The 19,706-nt window shown below is 49.6% G+C and overlaps 1 protein-coding gene across 5 annotated transcripts in view; it reads right to left on the bottom strand.

Moving 5' to 3' along the window:
• Window positions 1–14,162, bottom strand: part of LOC311610913 (signal transducer and activator of transcription 5B) — a 69,747-nt gene extending 55,585 nt beyond the window's left edge. For 4 of the 5 annotated variants that reach the window (XR_014793038.1, XR_014793039.1, XM_084862487.1 and 1 more), the window contains exon 1: window positions 12,061–12,193. Coding sequence is in view for 1 of the 5 variants with exons in the window: in XM_084862488.1 (XP_084718614.1) it covers window positions 14,034–14,043 (10 nt within the window). In the remaining 4 variants the exon portion in view is untranslated. Of the gene's footprint in view, window positions 1–12,060; window positions 12,194–14,033 lie in introns of those variants that run through there. The other variant, XM_084862488.1, reaches the window with a different exon arrangement.
• Between the last annotated feature and the right edge of the window lie 5,544 nt (window positions 14,163–19,706).

The following is a 19,706-nucleotide window of genomic DNA, read 5'->3' as shown; positions in this document are numbered from 1 at the left end:
CAGCAACTACAAATAAACTGAAACCAAAGGAAAACATAATTTTGGATTAAATGAGATCATCAAATTTTCAGGAGTCATCAGAGGTAAGAAGTTATAAGCAAAAAGAACCATAAAATTAACAGATTTATTAATAAAGGCATATTGGGCAATATGTTTATAGTTTTCTTTCTTTTCTTTTCTTTCCTTTTTTTATGGAATCCAACTGTTGGCCATTTTTGTTGTTGTTTTTAATCCTCACCCGAGGACATTTTTCCATTGATTTTCAGAGAGAGTGGAAGGGAGGGGGAGAAACAGAGAGAGAAACATCCATGTGAGAGAGACACATAGATGTGTTGTCTCCCACACACACCAGACAGGGCTGGAGGTCGAGCCTGCAACCGAGGTACATGCCCTTGACCAGAATCGAACCCACAACCCTTCGGGTTTACAGGCTGATTGATGCTCTATCCACTGAGCAAACCCGGCTAGGGATATAATTTTATTTTCAATATGTAAAAATATTCATCTTCATGAATTTGAGTTAACTATTTATGCGCTTAGGTTTAAAAAACATTAAAAGATACTACCTGGTTTCTTTTATAGTTTAGTAGTCTCAAAACTGACTTAAAATAAAATTATTTTATAGCAAATTTCATTACAATAAGTTATAAGGCATAATCTAAGTTTACTGAGATGACTTTTACATAAAATAAATAGGTCTTCTGTTGGGCTCAAAAATACATATTTCTTTTTCTTTTTAAGATTTAATTTTATTTGCTGCAAAGTAAGTAAGACCTAAATAGTGGTGGCTCCAGAATTCTCCTAAAACATCAACTTATAATTTGTTTTCATTTTTCTTCTTTGAACTCCTTAAAATGTTAAAATACTAAATCTAGTTACAAATAAACTACTTAATGTAAATTTAATTAGGTCAGAACACGTCTTTTGTATTACTAACGACGTATACCCAAGAGGAAGTATCTTTCGCTAGACATTTCCTTCACCAGATAGTCCCAAATGAATACCCTAATAAACACTTAGAGAAGTCATTAAGCATGACTAATGGAATTACACGGAAAAGAAACCTAGCAACCTTTGTAGATGAAAAGAATAGTAGCTTAGCAGAGCACATATGCAAGTATATAAGACATTATAATTTCTTTTTTTTTAATATATTTTATTGATTTTTTTTATAGAGAGGGAGGGAGAGGGATAGAGAGGTATAGAGAGAAAAATCGATGAGAGAGAAACATTGACCAGTGCCTCCTGCACACCCCCTACTGGGGATGTACCCACAACCAAGGTACATGCCCTTGATTAGAATCAAACCCTGGGACCCTTCAGTTCAAAGGCCGACGCTCTATCCACTGAGCCAAACAGGTTGGGGTAACATTATAATTTCTTTATCATATTTAGAAAACAATATAATTTTTTTTATCAGCTTATGAAGCATTCCACCAAGTATAGGAAATAACTCAGTGCTCAAGTTCAAATTACTTTAACTAAAAATGTTGACTACAATGGTAATGATTTTAATTATAGCTCTTCAACAAAATACGTCATCTAAATAAGTATACCATGTCAAGTAGTTAACACAAACGCAAATGATTCATTTTTTTTGTTCCTAAAAAGGAAACATTAACTGAAAACAAAAACAGATTGTTTATTCTAAGATAAATCAATATACAAATGTCATTTAAAAAATTACCTCAGATGGAGGGTGGGGATAAAAGGGAGAAATCAACCGAAGGATGTGTGTGCACACATATGAGCCTAACCGGTGGTCAAGGACGACAGGCGGGTGAGGGCATGAATGGGGAGGGGGAGAGGATGGGAATGGGGGGATGAGGGTAAATATGAGATACCTTAATCAATAAAGAAAGTTTAAAAAAATTACTTCCCCCCCAGCTTTATTAAGATATAATTAACATATAACATTGTGGGAGTTTAAAGTGTAGGTGTACATGATTTGATGTACGTATATACTGCAAAATGGTTACCACAATAAGGTTAGTAAACACATCCACCACATAGTTTCAGTGTGTGTGTGTGTGTGTGTGTGTGTGTGTGTGTGTGGTGAGGACTTTGAATATCTCTCTTAGCAACTTTAAAACACACAATACATTGTTAGCTACAGTCCCTATGCTGTATATGACATCCCGAGTTTACTCTTTGACCACCTTCAGCCATTCCCCCACCACTAGCCCCTGGCTGCCACCAACCTGCGTGTCTATGAGCTGTTGTTCTTTATTATTAGATCTGCACTTCAGTGAGGTCATACAATCTTTGTCTTTCCCTGTCTGCCATTTCATTTAGCATAATGACCTCAAGGTTCATCAGTGTTGTCCTAAATGGCAGGATTTCCTTATTTTTATGGCTAAATAACAAATCCATTACATATAAAGGAAGGGCATTAACATCACATTTTCTTTATCAATTCATTAAAGTAACTTTTTTCTTGATTATAAAGTATTTCCTGTTCATTAAACAAGTAATGATGAACAGGAAATGCTGGGAAGTACGCACACACATATCGGGAATCTCAGTCCAGAAGAAATCTTTTTTTAATCTTATTCTTTTTTTTTTTGCTTATTAAATTTGCTTATTATTCTTATTTAATGCTTATTCTTTTTTTTTTCAAACCCAACTGTATGGGGTTCTTTAAAAATAATTTGCTTTTAAAAAAATTTTTTTTTTATTGATTTCAGAGAGGAAGGGAGAGGGAGAGGGAGATAGAAATATCAATGATGAGAGAGAATCATCGATCAGCTGCCTCCTGCACACCCAACCCTAGGGATGGAGCCCGAAACCTGGGTAGATGTCCTGACTGGGAATCGAACCGTGACCTCCTGGTTCATAGGTCTATGTTCAACCACTGAGCCACACCAGCAGGGCTATAATTTGCTTTTTCATTTAGTAATATATTATAAACTTTACCTAAGTAAGTATATTTCATAACATGATTTGAAATGGCTGAGTATTCCACTGTATAGAAATTCCTAAATGTAATTCATTAATCTTGTAATGCTGAACATGAAGTTGTTTCCAATTTATTGCTATTTTACTGATTTTTAATTTTTAAAAAAATATATATATAATTGATTTTTTACAGAGAGGAAGGGAGAGGTACAGAGAGTGAGAAACATTGATGAGAGAGAGTCATCGATCAGCTGCCTCCCGTACACCCCCTACTGGGGATGTGCCCACAACCAAGGTATATGCCCTTGACCGGAACCAAACCTGGGACCCCTGAGTCCGCAGGCTGATGCTCCATCCACTGAGCCAAACCGCTCAGGGAAAATTTATTGCTTGGGAACCTTCAGTCCCCAAGCCGATGCTCTATCCATTGAGCCAAACTGGTCTTGGCGGCTATTGCTATTTTAAATAACACTACGAGGAATAGCCTTATACAACAAATCTTTGAACACGTTCGAGATTCTGTCATCTAAGTGGAACTGTTAGGTAAAAGTGTAGGGACACTTTTAAGGCTCTCAATACACATATCAAACTTCAAAAAAGCACTCATTTACATTTCAACCAATGAGTCATGAAGGTGTCAGTTTCCCTCATATTCCTAAGCAACAGTATTTATCTTTCCAATGCTGTTAGTCTGCCTGGCGGGTAGCTTCATAGGCTGAGCATCAACCTATGAACTAGGAGGTCACAGTTCAATTCCTTGTCAGGGAACATGCCTGGGTTGCAGGCTTGGTCCTCAACTGGGGGTGTGCAGGAGGCAGTCGATCAGTGATTCTCTCTCATCATTGATGTTTCTATCTCTTTCTCCTTCTCCCTTCCTCTCTGAAATCAATAAAACATATATATTTAAAAATATTTTTCTGCCCTAGCTGGTTTGGCTCAGTGGATCCCAGGTTCAATTCCGGTCCAGGGCAGGTACTTCGGTTGCAGGCCCCTCCCTGGTCAGGGCACGTGCAGGAGGCAACCAATCGATGTGTTTCTCTCACGTTGAAATGTCTCTCTGTCTTTACCTCTCTCTTCCAACTCTCTCTAAAAACCAATTGAAACATATCCTCCGGTGAGAGTAAAAATAATTTTCCCCTTATTTTGCCATTTACCTTTGGTTCCTGGCATTATGAGCATAAAGAAGTTTTTAATATGTATGCATATTGTATATGTATATGTATATGTATATGTATATGTATATGTATATGTATGTCTATCTCAACATATCCTTTTATGAGTTGTTCCATAAAAGCCACTGTTTTAAGTTTGTCCTGTTCAAATGTACCCATTAATTGGAATATAATGCTAAGTTTTGTCCAAACCAGACTTCACATTTGGGTAATAAAAATTCAAATCCATACATTTGGACGATGTCACACTTCTAGGACAAAATTTAAAAATGTGTGCTTAGGATAACAAGCTACCTTACTTAAGGACCCATCCCTTTAAACTGCCGTGCTTTGCTCTGGGGTTGCAAAATCAAGAGCTCATGCTTCATCCCCACCTCAGTTGACTGCAGCCATGTCACTCAAGAAGCCAAATGTTTTCCATGTTGTTTTAATACCTTCAACAGTCAAAGAGGAAGGCCGACCTCTATTCACATCACAATGAATTTAATTGTTTTCACTTGCTACTTAAACTCGTTACAAGATAAACTTGTCTTAGGATAAGCTTCAGGGTTCCCACTTATCACTCCATAATTGAAACAATAACAACATAAAAAGAGGGAACATTTGCATTGCATCTCTCTACGTTAGACTCCCATACCTTCTGGAATGAGGCTCTCCAATGTCCAATTCTCACTATAATTCTCTCTCATTTTCTACCAGAAACAGATCACAAATCCTAAAGACATAAACCCACAGGGTAAACTGACGGTTTATTTTGTAAATAAGCTGCATATTTCTGTAAATCTCCAGTTGGCTACTTTCTTCAAGCCTCAAAGATGACCAAGAGATTTTCAGAAACAGGAAACAAAACAAAAAATAGAATTACCTTTATTTCTGAGAGATAATTTTACCTAAACTATGGATGACTATATCTTGAAGAATGCTCTATGATAAAGCTGAAAAATTCCAATTTTTAGTACTTCCACAGATGAAGTGCTGAGCAGTTTCTTTTTATAAACACTACAATGGCATTTGTGAAGGTAGCTTAGTTAAGACATTTCCCCCAGGTTAGGTTTTCAAATCCCATTATTTACAAAAACAGTGGTGATTTGCCACCAGCTACAAGCTCTGAAAGTCAGACAACATAAAATAGTTTTTGTCATAAACTTTCTAATTTACTCTCACCTACAGGCTGGAAAACCCCACTGAAGGCTTCTTAAAACCAACAGACATTTTAAAAAGCGTTAATTGTAGGATCTCACTGACACAAACATAAGGAAATTCTGAGTTATAGATACTTCACATGAAGCTTTTTCCACTGACACTGTAACTTTTGTCAACATTCAAAGAAAATTCAACCCTGGTCAAAGGTGACAGTTTGACAATCCTGGAAGCTGACATCCTCTGTTTATTTGCACTAGTTTATACTCTCTGCTCAGGGAATTCAAGTTTTTCTCATCCCTGGCTTGATCTTTCCAATTCAGATCACTACCCTTTGGGGCTTGTGAATGGTATCCTCAAGATTTAACTTTACAATCCACCTCCAAGGAAAAGCGCTCAGAGAAAAGAAGCATCGGATACGAAAAGGAATATGTTTCTTCCACTAGTTTCTAGTGACCATTTGCATAGCCCTAAACACACAGTAATTTGTTCAGCTGCCTTTTACCCCGCCCCCAAATTAAAGCTCTTAAGTCCTCCTATCTCAGAAATCACAATGAGTGGCTTTAATAAAACAAGAAGAGGACCATAAATCCCTTCAAAATAAAGCTGTCAAGAAGATGAGCTGGATACTTGAGTCCTCGAGCCATCCAACACTTGTGTCACTCGCCACACTGGCACAGAAAGTTCCTTTTGTTTGTAAACAAAGGCCAAGGAGACAGCTGACGGCACTTCTCCTGTGGTGTGCAGGATGATGCTCGTGAAAGAACAACACAGGACAACTCAGCGTTAAAAAGAAGACTCTCTCTCTTTTCATGTATTAATTCCCACTAGGAAAATATACATTAGCTGGGAAAATGCTTACCATGTTCATAACTTTCAAATAATTCCAAATACATTACTTTTTTTTTTCTATTAAAAAAAAAAAAGAGTCCATTTTGGAACACAAATAAAAATATAGGAGCCTTAAAGAAGCGGCTGTCTCACGGCGAGGTTGCAGCTGCCCACACTCCTTTGCGGTACAAGGGTTAGGAATGCAGCCTCTGAAATCAGCGTGGCCTGGATCGGGATCCAGCGCCGTCACTGCTAGCAATGTGACCTTGGACAAGTTACTTAACTTCTCTGTGGTCATTTCTTCATCTTTGACTGAAGATAATATTCCTCTCCCCTCCCCACCCCCCGAGGATCATGTGCGGTAAAACATGGCAAGAGCTGTCACAGTGTCTGCTTGGCACTGGAAATGGACAGTGTTAGGTGTTATTTTTATTATCTTTGTACTTTTAGGCTTTGGACATCATCGGAGTTATTTTTTAATAAATGTTTCTGACCGGTTTTTGAACGATGGCATCATCATGAGTGTACAGATCATGAGTGTATCTTCCCAGAGGAGCCCACGGTAAGCAAAGCCATAGCCTAGAGTCGTAAACCATTATTTTTGGTACCAATCATGGATGCGGCTGTTACTGGCAACTTCAGCTTGATTTCCCATATGCCCAAAAAAATCCCCCGCCAGGGGAAAACAAGCAGTATTAGGAAACCCTTGGGTTTGTCCTGCGAGCATTACAGAGTAAAGCCAAACTCACTTTCACTGGCCTGATGGGCACTGGCGATCTTAGTCACCACACTGATCCCAACAAATAACAACAGTTGACTGGCTCGCTGATGTATTTCCCCTTGTCTTCCCCAACCTTTCTCTAACGAGTCAGAAAGGAAAGTTCTCATATTTTCTGAGAATCTTATTACTGCTCTCAAACCATCGTCTGTATCTCAGTATAATTAAAAAATGAGTCAGCACAAGCACTTCAGATACCTAGCAGTGCACCAGACTATGGAGATATTTCTCTTCATAACAGAAATCTGGGGAAATAATAAGAGTCAGAGTGTCCAAGGCAAGGGAAGACTAAATGGACAGTTGAGTGTTGAGCCAGATTTTGGAAGCGAGCTTCCAGAAGACAAATAAATGTTCTTTATCAATCAATACGTGTATTTTTCATCTTAATAGTATTATAACACATGAGAATGGATGCAACTAATATGAATAAACTCAAAGGAGAAATACCCAGTACATGACAAATTATAACTTCTCCTTTTTGAGTACTGGAGGGGGGTAAGGGAAGTGACGATACTATGGGTATTAACCATTCATTATGCACTTGCAAATCACATGATGCGTACCTGCCCAACACGCTAACGCAGGACTGCCTTTAGCAATGTGGGGTACAGGATGAGAAGAAAACACAGGAGAGAGAAGCGCCCCTCCACGGCGAACGTATTTGAATGCCAATTAAGTTAAGAGTCTATTCAGTCATTACACTTCTTAGAATCCCGTCAGCGGAAGGCCCAGAAAAGACCACTCGCTTCAGTGTCTGAAACAACATGATCACATGCTCCTCTCAGGAACACGCCAGCACATACACACACAGTAACCTACCACATGGGAATTACTGGTGAGGGTCAAGGGAGAGTTTATGGCTCAGGGTGGCTCTTCCAAAGTTCTACCACCATCCCCTAAATGTTTCCTTGTTCTTTTTTTTTTAAAATATATTTTATTGATTTTTTTTTACAGAGAAGAAAGAGGGATAGAGTTAGAAACATCGATGAGAGAGAATCATCCATCAGCTGCCTCTTGCACATCCCCAACTGGGGATGTGCCCGCAACCAAGGTACATGCCCTTGACCAGAATCAAACCAGGGACTTTTCAGTCCGCAGGCTGACGCTCTATCCGCTGAGCGAAACCGGTTTCGGCTCCTTGTTCTTATTTAACTCCTCCATGACATTCTGTATGGCTCAGATGAAGTCAGAAAAAAACTGCCATATTCACTGTATAATACATGGGGTTCTATATTGTATAAAGCAGGGGGGGGGAGGGGAGAGAGAGAGGGAGAGAGAAACATCAATGATGGGAAAGAATCATTGATTGGCTGCCTCCTGCACGCCCCACACTGGGGATCGAGCCCGAAACCGGGGCGTGTGCCCTGACCGGGTATTGAACCGTGACCTCCTGGTTCATGGGTGGATGCTCAACCACTGAGCCATAGCGGCTGGGCTGGGGCAGCCCTTTTCTGAAGGCTGATATCCAAGGTTTCACAGAACCCAATTCAGCTCCGTCTAGCGCTGTGCAGTTTCTAGGTACCTGGGAGGAAACAGATGGCAGCAGCCGCCCCCCCCCCTTTTTTTTAAAATTGCACATTTGTTGTTGTGTTAAGATTTCTTCCACGGCTGCTAAATCTTGAAGAGAGTTGGGGAAAGATTCAGGAATGTCTTGCCCTCCCAGTTGGGTATTCAGGCTGAGCTCAGTAAAACTGTCATGAAATACTGCAACAGGTCCAACACAAACCACAAGGCGCCTGATGCTTGTCTTTGTTTAAAAGTGAATTTTGACGCTAGAGAAGGTTACATGTGGACCTAATTCTGAAAATACAAACAGGAAGCACCCCCACCCCAATATTACCATAAAAAAAAAATTAAAAAAAGGAAACCAAACCTCAAAGCTACCTTCCAAGGAAGTCATGGGTGTGACCAAAACTAACAACAGTAATAAAACGTCATCTAAAACCCTGAAACCACCAAAAGTGAGGGTCTCGTTCAACCGACTAAAAATCTAACACCTGAAATCACTCCTCTCTTTGATCAGAGAAAGCAGCACAGACTTAGATATGTAAAATCTTCTCCAGACTGGCTTAGGTTTTTCAATGGTAAAGAATCATCATTAATAATTTTTAAAAGTCTAATGTCAATACTCTACTTAAAATAAGGACGTGCTCATTAAGAGTGAATACAATTTAAAAAAATATATATTTTATCACCCTGATGGTCACAATTTAAATGTGCCAAAAAACGAAACAAAACAAAAAAAACCTGTCTAATCAATGGAAAGTAGATTGTTATATTTGACTCCCTATTCCCAGAAAGAAGCATAAAACTTGTGTTTCTAACACTGCGGGGGGGGGGGGGGGGGGGAGAAACACTTCCTGTTTTAGAACAGTTCTATTAACAAAGCTCAGATTTAAAGAAAAGTGTTTTTCCTTTAAACACCACACAAAATTGGGGACAGTGATAGTTTCGAACTAACGTCTAAACGTTATTTTTATTAAGAAGTTCCCGAGTCAAACTATTTTGATACTTTCTTATGCAGTGAAAGGATATTTTTCTGAAGGGTAACTAGGAATTATCAGATAAACATATTTTTAAAAGAATACGTTTCAAATGCTCAAAACACACGAATAAAAATGGGAGGACATAAGAACATTCAGAAATTCGTGATGTTTGTAGGGCACTAGACTATTGAAGCTTTTTTTTAATTCTACCTTCAACCTGCAATTGCATCTTGAGCATATCATTTACCTACTTATAACATCTTCCTTTTATAAGACTACCTATATTACCTACCTACACAAAAATAAGTCAGAGGAACCGCCACAAGGACACTCATACATATAAACCTAACACAAGTCACAAATAACTTGAATGTAACTTGAAAGAATTTTACTATAACTTCAAAAATTGACATAAATACCAAAAGAGCAATAAATTGCACCTTTTACTAGTCTCGATGTGTTTTTTTTGTTTTGTTTTGTTTTTTGATATAGAGACATTTTTTAAAAATCAATTGAGAGCAAGGAAATGAAGATGAAATGAGAAGTTGGGGCACCATAGGAAGTGCTGACCAAAACATTTATGTTGTAACACTCCACATAATGATAGCACTGTTCTCCCCTCCCGTCACATCTATCGTGAAGTACCCACCTCAGAAACACACCCACCTTCCATTTCTTAACACAAAATCCACATGAATATCCTGTTGACGAAAATACGAGCCCTGAAAAGGCGAGGTCTGGCGAGAAGGTGGCATAATTTATGTCGCTGGGGAGACAGCCATGATTTTGTGCAGAGTTTAGCTCCAAGTTATGCAATACCCAAACTGCTGGTGATAGAAATCAACTCTTTTTTTTTTTTTCCTCCTTTCTTTCTGATGTGCTGTGTTTTGAAAGAAAGACCTCTTCATTCCTTCCTCTATGTCTCAACCAGGTGCTCCGAGCGCTCTTCTCCCAGAGGCCTCAGGAAACGGTCCTCTGTGAGCGGACTCTCACCTGTCCAAAGGGGGGGGGGGGGGAGGGTACTTTTCAGGCAACACGACGGACATCACAAGGGGTCACACGGTACATTTGTTCTGCCCTCAGCAGCCCCTTCCCCATTTGTGCTATCCATTCTAACGGCTGTCACCTGCCACGAGATGGAAACTGGTACCAAAACAGACAACAACACCGCCGCCTTAAAAGAGACCTTCCGACGTGGAGGCCACTGGGAATGCTCAGAGCAGACCCAGTGTCCAGAGTATCACAAAATTAAGTTAGAAAACCCACGAGAGGCCACGACATACAATAGATCGTCTTGTGAAAAGGCGAGGAAAGGCACACGCCATACAACAAGGACTGTAAACAAAGGTGCAAGAAACGGAAGGACTGCGTAGAGAAGAGGCAAAGTTCTGTTATCTTCGTGGGACCGCAACAAAATCAACTCGAGGTGATCTGCGCAACAGCTGACAGCTTATTATGGCCCAGGCGGCTCTCCAGCCGCGTTGGAAACCTAAGATACAGGCGGAGGGGGAACCCCGTTGGAAGACTGGGGGGAAAACGACACAGATCGGTTTAATCATTCGATGACACGCTAGTCCTTTCAAAGGGCACTCATTCCCCCAAAGCACGCCCGAGACAACTTGGGAAATCCTCTGGAGGCAAAGATCCGCTACCTCACGGCGCCTTGGGGCCAGGAGCACGGAGCTGAGAGCTCCCTGGCCCACATCTCAGACCCTGCACCGCCTCACAGCTGGTGTGACCTGGGCGGGCCACGGGCTCCACCGATCTGGGCCTCAGTTTCCTCGTGGGCACCATCCAAGAGCGTGGCATCCTCGCCAGGGCCCTTCCCAGCCCGGGCCCTCCCGCGGCCGCCCTGAGCGCGGCTGGCTGGGATCAGCTGTGACGGCGGGACAGGGGACGGGGCGGGGAGGCTCCTGGCCTGGCTCTTTGGGAAAGACGGGGTTGCTGTCTCTCTCTGACTCTCCGGGGCCAGGGGTTTCCATGCACCTCCTCTTCCTGGGAGCTGGCACCTGCTTTCCTCCTCTGCGTTCCCATCCCTGCCGGCCACAGGTGTCTGCCACCGCCTCTGGCTCCTCACACCGTCCCTCCTGACCATCTTGCCAGACTCCTTCGGCCTCAGACCAGTTTTGGGAACCCAGGGCTCCCCTTCCTCCGACTCTATCTACCCCCACACCAGGGGCACTTTTTTTTTTTTAACTCTTTATCCTGGGCTAGGAAATAATAATAATAATAATAATAATAATAATAATAATAAAAAGAACACGCTGCATCCCCCTGCCTCATGCAGGAGCCGGGCCTGGCGGGTCCATCTGGGGGACCCCGCACCCACAGCCTTATCGACACGTTCGCGTTTGCTGCCTGGACTCCTTATAAGGCTCTGCTCCCTGGAGCTCCGCTAACGCCCCTGCCCACCGGGCACCCCCGCGGACACCCCTGTGGGAAGCGGGAGGGGGACAGGGGGCGGCGGGGCTGTTCGGAGCTGCACCGCCGAAGTGTGCGTGGCCCCCTCGGTTCCCGGAGGTGGGCGCCGGGGACCCTCACGCCCGCTCCCCGGAAACGGGCGCGCACCCCCCGCCTCGGCTCCGCAACCCCGCCCCCCAGACACCCCGCCGCCCCGCGCCCGGCGCCCCCGCGCCCCCGCGGCCGCCTCCCCGCCCGGGAGCGATGGCGGCGCTCGGCCCGGCCGGGCGGCTCGGCGGCGGGGGCGCGGGGCCCCGCCCGGGAGGACGCGTCGGGCTGGCCCCTCGGCTCCTACCTCGCCCGGCCCCGCGGGCGCCCGCAGCCGCCGTCCGCCCGCCTCGCGCTCGCTCCCTCCCGCCTGCGGCCGCCGCGCCGAGTCGCCTGCGCTGGGCCCCCGCCCGGTGACGGCTCCGGCCGCCGACGCTCCAGCGCCCGGGCCGCGGGGGCGCGCGCCGCTCGCTCCCGGACACCGGCCGCGCGCGCCGCCCGCCGCCCTGAGCGCGCCCCGCGCCGCGCGCCGCTTCCTGGTTCCGCCCGGAGCGCGCCCGCCAGCCCCGCGCGCCCGCCGGGAGGGGCCGGGTGCCCCCCGCACACCCGGGGGGCCGCACGCTCCGGTGGGGGGGGCCGGACCGGCGCCGCGCGCTGCCCCCCTTGGCCAAGGCGGCGTGGCCTCCCCACGCGCGTCCCCAGCCGGGCCCCGCGCGCAATGGGCACATGCATGCTGCTTGGCTTCGTGTCCACCCCCGCCGGCCGGGCTCGGGCCAGACTGTGTGGTCTGGTGGATGGGCCCCCCTCTGCGGCCCTCCCACCTCCCTCCCCCCCTCGGCCCGCATTCTGGGTCCTGTCCCTCCCAGGCCAAGGTCAGAAGTCCGCCGCCGGCCCATCAATAATTATCCCGGGTTTGCTCCCACGAGGGCGGGCGGTTCAGCCAGGGCTCCGGCTGCTTACCACCCAGACGGTGGGGAGCCCGGATGGATGGCCACAGCAGTGTGCAGTCACCTTGGCCAACTGGACCCGTCCGCTACTCCGGAGGGTATTTGTGGGGGACTTGGGCGGCTGAAACCATTTCGCTCCCAGGGGAATGTGGCTCGCAGCCAGGGCTGTGGGAGGGGGCTGACTGCTCTCTCCAAAAAAGAAATGATAAAGCAGGATCCCTGCTGTAGGGAGAAAGAGGTCTCTGAGATCCTTTTCCACGTAACGGGGAGGGGGTGCGGCGTCTGAGAAGGCAGCCTGAGTCACCCACTCTCCTCTCTTCTGGGTACATCTCCTCCGGAGCTGGCCCACGGTTTCCCTGGCAACCCTCCAAGGGCCGGCACCAAAGCAAGGCATGTCAGATCTCCAGAGCCCCAGCTGCAGGGGCAGAAGGAGGAGAAGGACCCAACGCATACACACAGAGATCCCTTCCCTGCGGCCCGAAAATCTAGCATGTCCAGGGATGACCAAGATGGGCAAGGCCCCAAGTTCTCCCATGATCCTCCTTTGGCAGCTCTTCCCAGCAGCCTCCTCTCCCCCCCCCCCCCCCCCCCCCCCCCCCCCCGAAGAACGCCGGCCACAAAGATCCTTGTGTCTGCAGCTGGTCACAAAGTCCTTCTCCCTGACCCGGGCTCCTGCTTCTCTCCCACACTCCGGGCCAACACCTGGCACGGAGCTTCGCACCGAGGAGGCGCAGGGAGCTGGGAGGCCGGAGCAGGAGGACAGGCCTGAGCAGGAAGCTGGACGGGAGCACCAGCCCTGAACTCTCTGGCTGGCAGCACCTGTGACAGTCACTGCCCGTCGTCTTTCGACTCCAGGGCACACCACGCTTCTCTGTCTTGTAAGCTCTCCCACCTGCACACGTTCTGTTCCCTCTGACTGGAATGTCCCCCTGCCCTCTTGATGTCTGCCCTCGGGTGACACCTGTTCCAGGCAGTACAAACCTCGCCCTTCCTGTTCCCCACCACACGTTCATGCCTCTATCTATCACCGCTCCTCTGGTGTTAAAGGACAATTTGTTTACGTGTTTCTCTCACCCCCAAACGGCTGGCGCGGTATTCCATTCCCCCCTAGAACCCCCCACTGCCCCATGCCCAGCCCAGAGCAGACATCCACTCAATATGGGAGGACCGAGATCGTTACACTAGGAATAGAAATGGAAAACCGGAAGGACTGTGTCCCAGCTAAGAGCCCGGACTTGAAAATCAGGCTCACTGTCAACTCCTTCAGCCACGTAGCCTTAAGCTTCCTGCCTCAGTTTCCTCACTGTCACACGGGGATAGTCATAGGACCTACCTTGTCTCATGCTGGTGAGAAGTGAGTCAATGCATATGAAGTGCTTCCAGCTGCTGCCGGGCACTCCAGAGAGGTTAACTATTATAAATGATTTTAGTAGCAGCTAACATTTGCATCCCTCTTGCCAGGACTGGTCCGTCCAGCTGCCCGTGCCTCCGGGTGCTAGTTTGAATGCTGTGGAGGGTGGGGCAGGGAAGGTTCTCTATTGCTCATCTCCCAGCACATCTCTGACTGACCACTAGGTACCAAGCTGGAGCTGGCTGGCTTGTGTGCACAGACGCGAAGAACAGAATGTTCTGGGTCGCTCCCTCAGCAAAACAAGAATGTTGTCGACTTGAGACAGGAAGGAAGGTCCAATGCCAGCCTCTCACGGCTTGCCAATGCAGATGAGGTGAGACCCCCTTCTCCCGGGCCTGGGGGGAATCTAATCCCCTAAGCTGAGGGGACACCAGACTGAGACAGAACACATACAGAGTCCTAGAAAGGGAGACATGGGACAGGAAGCTAGGATCCAGAAAGACCCAGCAGACAGCCCGCACAGAAAGGGCCTGGAGGCACACCTGCACGTGCAGCAATGTCCACGGGGGAGAGCTCCTGTCATCTCTGCCCACGCCCGCCTGGCCCGGGAGAGAGGCTTGAGGGAGAGCCGGGAAGTCTGGTGGGCAGCCTTGTCTATAACTCTGATGCATTCCTTTTGTAACACTGTCTTTTTAAAAATATTTATTTATTTCAGAGAGGAAGGGAGAGGGAGAGATAGAAACACCCATGATGAGAGAGAATCATGGGCCGGCTGTCTCCTGCAACCCCCCTACCCCCCTGGCCCTTCCAAAACCAGGGACCAAGCCCACAGCCTGGGCATGTGCCCTTGGCTGGAATCAAACCCAGGACCCTTCAGTCCACAGGCTGACGCTCTATCCACTGAGCTAAACCAGCTGGGGCACTCTGATTTATTCCTCACCAGGGGTTGACTTGGACCATCATGTGGCTGCTACAGAGAATAGATCCCGCGCCTCAGTCTCCCTCATGGGTAAGTCACAGGTGCTAAAGCCTAGATGTGTTTGTAAAGGCCTATAATCTTCCTGGGTGTGTATGTAAGGCCCTGGTACCTGTGCCTGCCCCTGCAGAGGGGAGTCTGGGGGACAGGAAAATGGAGACACTAACTTCACACTATGTATCCTTTTACTCTTGACTTTTGTCCCATATGCTGTACTATCTATTAAAACATAGGAAAAATGAACTTTAAAAAAAAAAAATAGAGAGAGTGATTATGGAAGTATCTAAACATCATGTGTGGCTTGCAGAATGTGTTTGATAAAGGAACTTTCCCCCCCCCTCTTTTTAACCTCAGCCCAACCCCAGCCCGTTTGCAGGGCCAGGAGGGAGTGGACCGGAGGGTGGAGCTGGGGGATGGGATGTGAGTGACAGGCGTGCAGGCCCGTGCCACCTGGAGATTCTCCCACGCTGCTCTCCCTCTCGTCCCCCGATGCTTCACCCCTCGGGGCTCCCTTCCAGCCTGAGGTCAGGGGGTGGCTCTCTGGAAAGCCCCCCCCCCCACCTCGGGGGACAGGGCCACTGTGCCCTCCCCTCACAGAGTCCGGGGCCATGCTGCCTGTTCCAGGGTGCAGGGTGGGCACGGGGGAGGCAGCAGAGTGTCACCCGGCCACTATCTCGCTGGCTCGCCTGGCGGTTTGAGAACGCCAAAGTCCGCCCAGCACCAGGCAGAGACGAGGCTGCTGTTGCCACTGCCGTGGACAGAAAAGCAGGTCAGTGGGACTAGAGCAGGCAGAGGCCAGGGCGGCAGAGGAGAGAACCTTCTGGGGGCTGTGGATCAGGATGTACGAGGGGAGGCGGAGGCCTGCACTGGTGCAAGGGCATCTCTGAGCTGGCAGAGCCGGAGGTGGCCCTGTGCTGTGTTAGGGACCTTCATTCATCCAACCCCTACTCTGCATCAAGCAATAGGACCTCCCCTCCCCCTTTAGGCTGCTAGTGAGACCTGCAATACAGGGAGAACTGAGCGGCTACAGGAATGCAGGGACTGGCAAGGCCTCCGAGCACCTGCCATGTGCGAGGCACTGGAGGGATACCACACAGCCATCGCGGGATTGGGCTGGTCTTGCTTTGTCCTCCTTTTGCAAAGGAGCTTGCTGAGCTCAGAGAGGCGGGCTTATGTGCGCTTATGTGCCCGGAGTCACACATCAGGATTTGCACCGGGTCGTTAGGGCGCCAGAGCCTCTGTGTCTTCCTCCCGACCCTATGACAGGTGAGGAGGTGCAGGGAGGAATGGCACTGCAGGCAGGTGGGATGGAGGGGGCAAAGGTGTGGCGTTGAGAGAAGCCAGGGCATCGGGGGAACTGCAGGCTGAAGCCCAGAGTGACAGGAAGGCCCGTGCCTGAGGGCGATCACAGCAGCCGATGCAGACGGGGCAGCAGCCGGCGAGGAGGGGCCGGGCCTTGGCCGGTTCTCCATGTGGGCTTCACGTTCCCCGTTTGCTCCTGGGCCCGGGGAGCCTGCTTTGGAGGCTGGGAGAGGGCAGGGAAGACGTGGCTGGGTTTGTGCGGTAAGAAACCAGGGAACGAAGGAAAGCAGAGGCGGAAGGAAAGGAGTCCCCTCCGGGCATAACAAAGGAAAGTGGCGGCGCGGTGGGGGATGGCAGGAAAGGCGCGGCCCTCCCCTCTCCCACACCAACCCCAGAGGGCGTGAGGTCGGATCCTGGGCTGGCGGAGCCACAGAAGCTTTCCTGTGAGGCTGGAAGGAGAAACTAGCTCGGCGGGAAGAGGGGGCGGGTAGTCCTTGTGCATGAGGATGAGGGAGTACGCTCAGACGCAGCCCACTCAGGACAGTGACCAGTCCCCGCCCAGCTGCCCAGCTCCGGGCCCAGGACCCACCTCTCCTCGCTCGCCAGGCTCCAGAGCCAATCCCTGCGAAGGGTGGGCTCCTCCCTGCCCTCCTGACTGGCCAGGTGCTGCACACTGCCCCCCACCCCACCCCAGGTCCTGCCACATCTCTCCCCAGGCAGGTGGTCAGGGCTGGCGGGCACCTCCTCTCCCTCCCACGCCGTCAGCCCCGTACCCCTCCTCTCCCTCTATTCCCAGAAACGGAGGACAGTCGCTGTGCCTCGGGGCGGGATGGCCTTGTGTTCCCTCCGTGGCTTCGCTGTAAATGGGCTTCCATGAAGCGCGGTGGAGGAAAGGGGACAGGGGCAGGAAGGGCGAACAGCTTCTCCCCGGACCCAGCAGTTCCTTCCCCCGCCCCCAAGTTCTCACAAAACTCCTCACCCAGCCACAGGGGACACCCTCACTCCGTGTGGGCGTGTGCTGGGGATGGGGGACGTCAGGGAAGGTTCTACGGTCGAGACCCTTCCCACTGGGCCAGGCAGCTGGATCCTGGAGCCAGGCCTGCATTCCGGGGCCAGGCAGCTGTTTCCCGAACTAATGAAGCAGCATGGGGGCAGGTTCCCACAGGGAGGTGCCAGGGTGCGGAGAGGCAGGGACATTGATCTGGGGGGGTATCCATATATACACGCTGAGGATGGGCCTACGGCCGCCTTCCAGCCACCTTGGGGTGGGAGCTGGCGTGGAGGGAGACCTTGTGGGGGAGGCGTGCTGGGGGTGAGACAGGACCTTTAGGAGCCTAAGGGCTTCAGCTCTCCCTTCTCCACTGAGCAGAGATCCTCCCTGGACCACCTCCAGCCTGCTGGGGAAGGCTCCTCACCTCCCCCCCCCCACCACCTCCCCCTGGCTCTTGCACAACAGGAACTCTCCTTGAAGAAGGGACCTGCAGCAGAGGAAACAAAGGCATCTCTGTGCTGTGCCCCCCCCCTCGCCCCCTCCCAGGGACGGCTAGGTCAAGGTGACCTCTGTCTGTCCTCCCCAGGGTAGGGGCATCCGCAGCGCCTTCTCTGCTAACCTGGTCTCCAAGGACAGGGCAGCAAGGGGACGTGAGAAAGTTCTTTCCTTCCTTCATCAACTCACACCAACATACAGTCATCGGCCTCGTTCCACACAGCAGGGGCCCGGGCTGACTTGGAGGTGGGCATGCCACGGGAAGCGCCACGGGACAGTCGTGGGCTGGCCCAGTCCCAGGGGACATCGTCACTCCGTGGGTGTGTGCTGGGGACGGGGGAGGTCGAGAAAGGTTCTACGGCAGAGACCCTTCCCGCGGGGCCAGGCAACGTGCATTCCCTGGCCTCTCTCCTGAACTCATCAAAGGGGCTGCTTCTTGCCGAAACTGGTTTGGCTCAGTGGATAGAGCGTCGGCCTGCGGACTGAAAGGTCTTAGGTTCGATTCCGGTCAAGAGAATGATCCTTGGTTGCGGGCACATCCCCAGGAGGGGGTGTGCAAGAGGCAGCTGATCAATGATTCTCTCTCATTGATGTTTCTAACTATCCCTCTCTCTTCCGCTCTGTAAAAAATTAATAAAATATATTTAAAAAAAAAAAGGGGGGGGGGGGCTGCTTCTGGCTGTGCCTACCCTCAAGGTTACTGCAAGGATGAGTTGAGTTGAGGTGTGTAAACATGTTTGCACACAACGGTACCATGATTCATTCCAGGATGTGTGCACACTGTGCTAACTACAGACTAGGCCAGGGATCGTGACTGTTCCTAATAAAATATGGTCATCTTCTTTGAAGGACACCCGTAAGATGTTTCTTCAATCATGTTATTTTTACATGTAACACATATTTTCATCCTTCCTCACTCCCCGTGTACTGGTGTGACTTGGAATTGGGGCTGAGGGGGGAGTTAGGGGGGGCCATCCTGGGACCCCCGGCTCAGTCCGCACCCTACGCAGTCTCTGACCTTCCTGAACCCCATCCCCTGGGCCTCAGTCTTTCTCCTCTATCGTCTGGGCCTCTAAAACCACCGGGGTGCTTTGTGGTAAGAAATAGCAGAGACCAAACCAGGGGACTGAAAGCAAAAAGAAACCCCAAGTTTGTCATTTCTGGGTAGCTGTGTTATCCGGAGCCATGACCACAGTCACCTCTGCCCCCCAACCCAACTCTGACACCCTTTCCTCGTCCACTCCTTTGGGCGGCCTTTGCTCATCCTGGGAAAGCTCCAAAGCTCCTCCCCTCCCCACTGCATCTCTACGGGAGAACAGAGGCACCAAGAGACCAGAGAAACCCAGACTGAGTCAACCGGGGAGTGAGAGAGGCCCAGAGAGAGAGAGAACAGGAGAAGAATAAAGAAGCAGAGCCTCACAGTCTGGGGGAGCCAGAATGCATCACGGGACACACGTGGGGAGGAGCACAGGGGGGCTCTGAGGGCACTGCAGCATGTCCTTGTAGGCTCGCCCCTCCAGGTTTGTTCACTGGGACTTCCATGCTACCTTTTTAGGACTCGGGACTGCCCAACCCCTAGCCAAGCCCGGCCCCAGCCAGCCAGATGTTTTGTGGGTGGGTGGGGCTGCCAGCTAGTAGGCCCCTGTAGGCCCTGGGGAGGAGGCGGGAGAGGTGGCTGCCTGGAAGTGGGCAGGCAGGGAGCCCGCACCCCCGTATCCTCCTCTCCAGATGCCCAGATGTGGGTGCCTCTCCAGATACGACTCAGAGGACGCGGAAATCCAGGAACCTGCTCCCACCGAGGGACTTGCCCACCTGCTCCTCGTGAGAGGCTGGCGGGCGCAGGTGCCACGTGGGGTTTGGATCTGCGGCTGACAGGCTGCGTGGCCCTGGC

Source organism: Pipistrellus hanaki (assembly GCF_964339955.1).
Source record: "Pipistrellus hanaki genome assembly, chromosome: 16".
Lineage (NCBI taxonomy): Eukaryota > Metazoa > Chordata > Mammalia > Chiroptera > Vespertilionidae > Pipistrellus > Pipistrellus hanaki.
The sequence above is the reverse complement of the archived record's forward strand: the minus strand, read 5'-3'. Positions and strand labels throughout refer to the sequence as shown.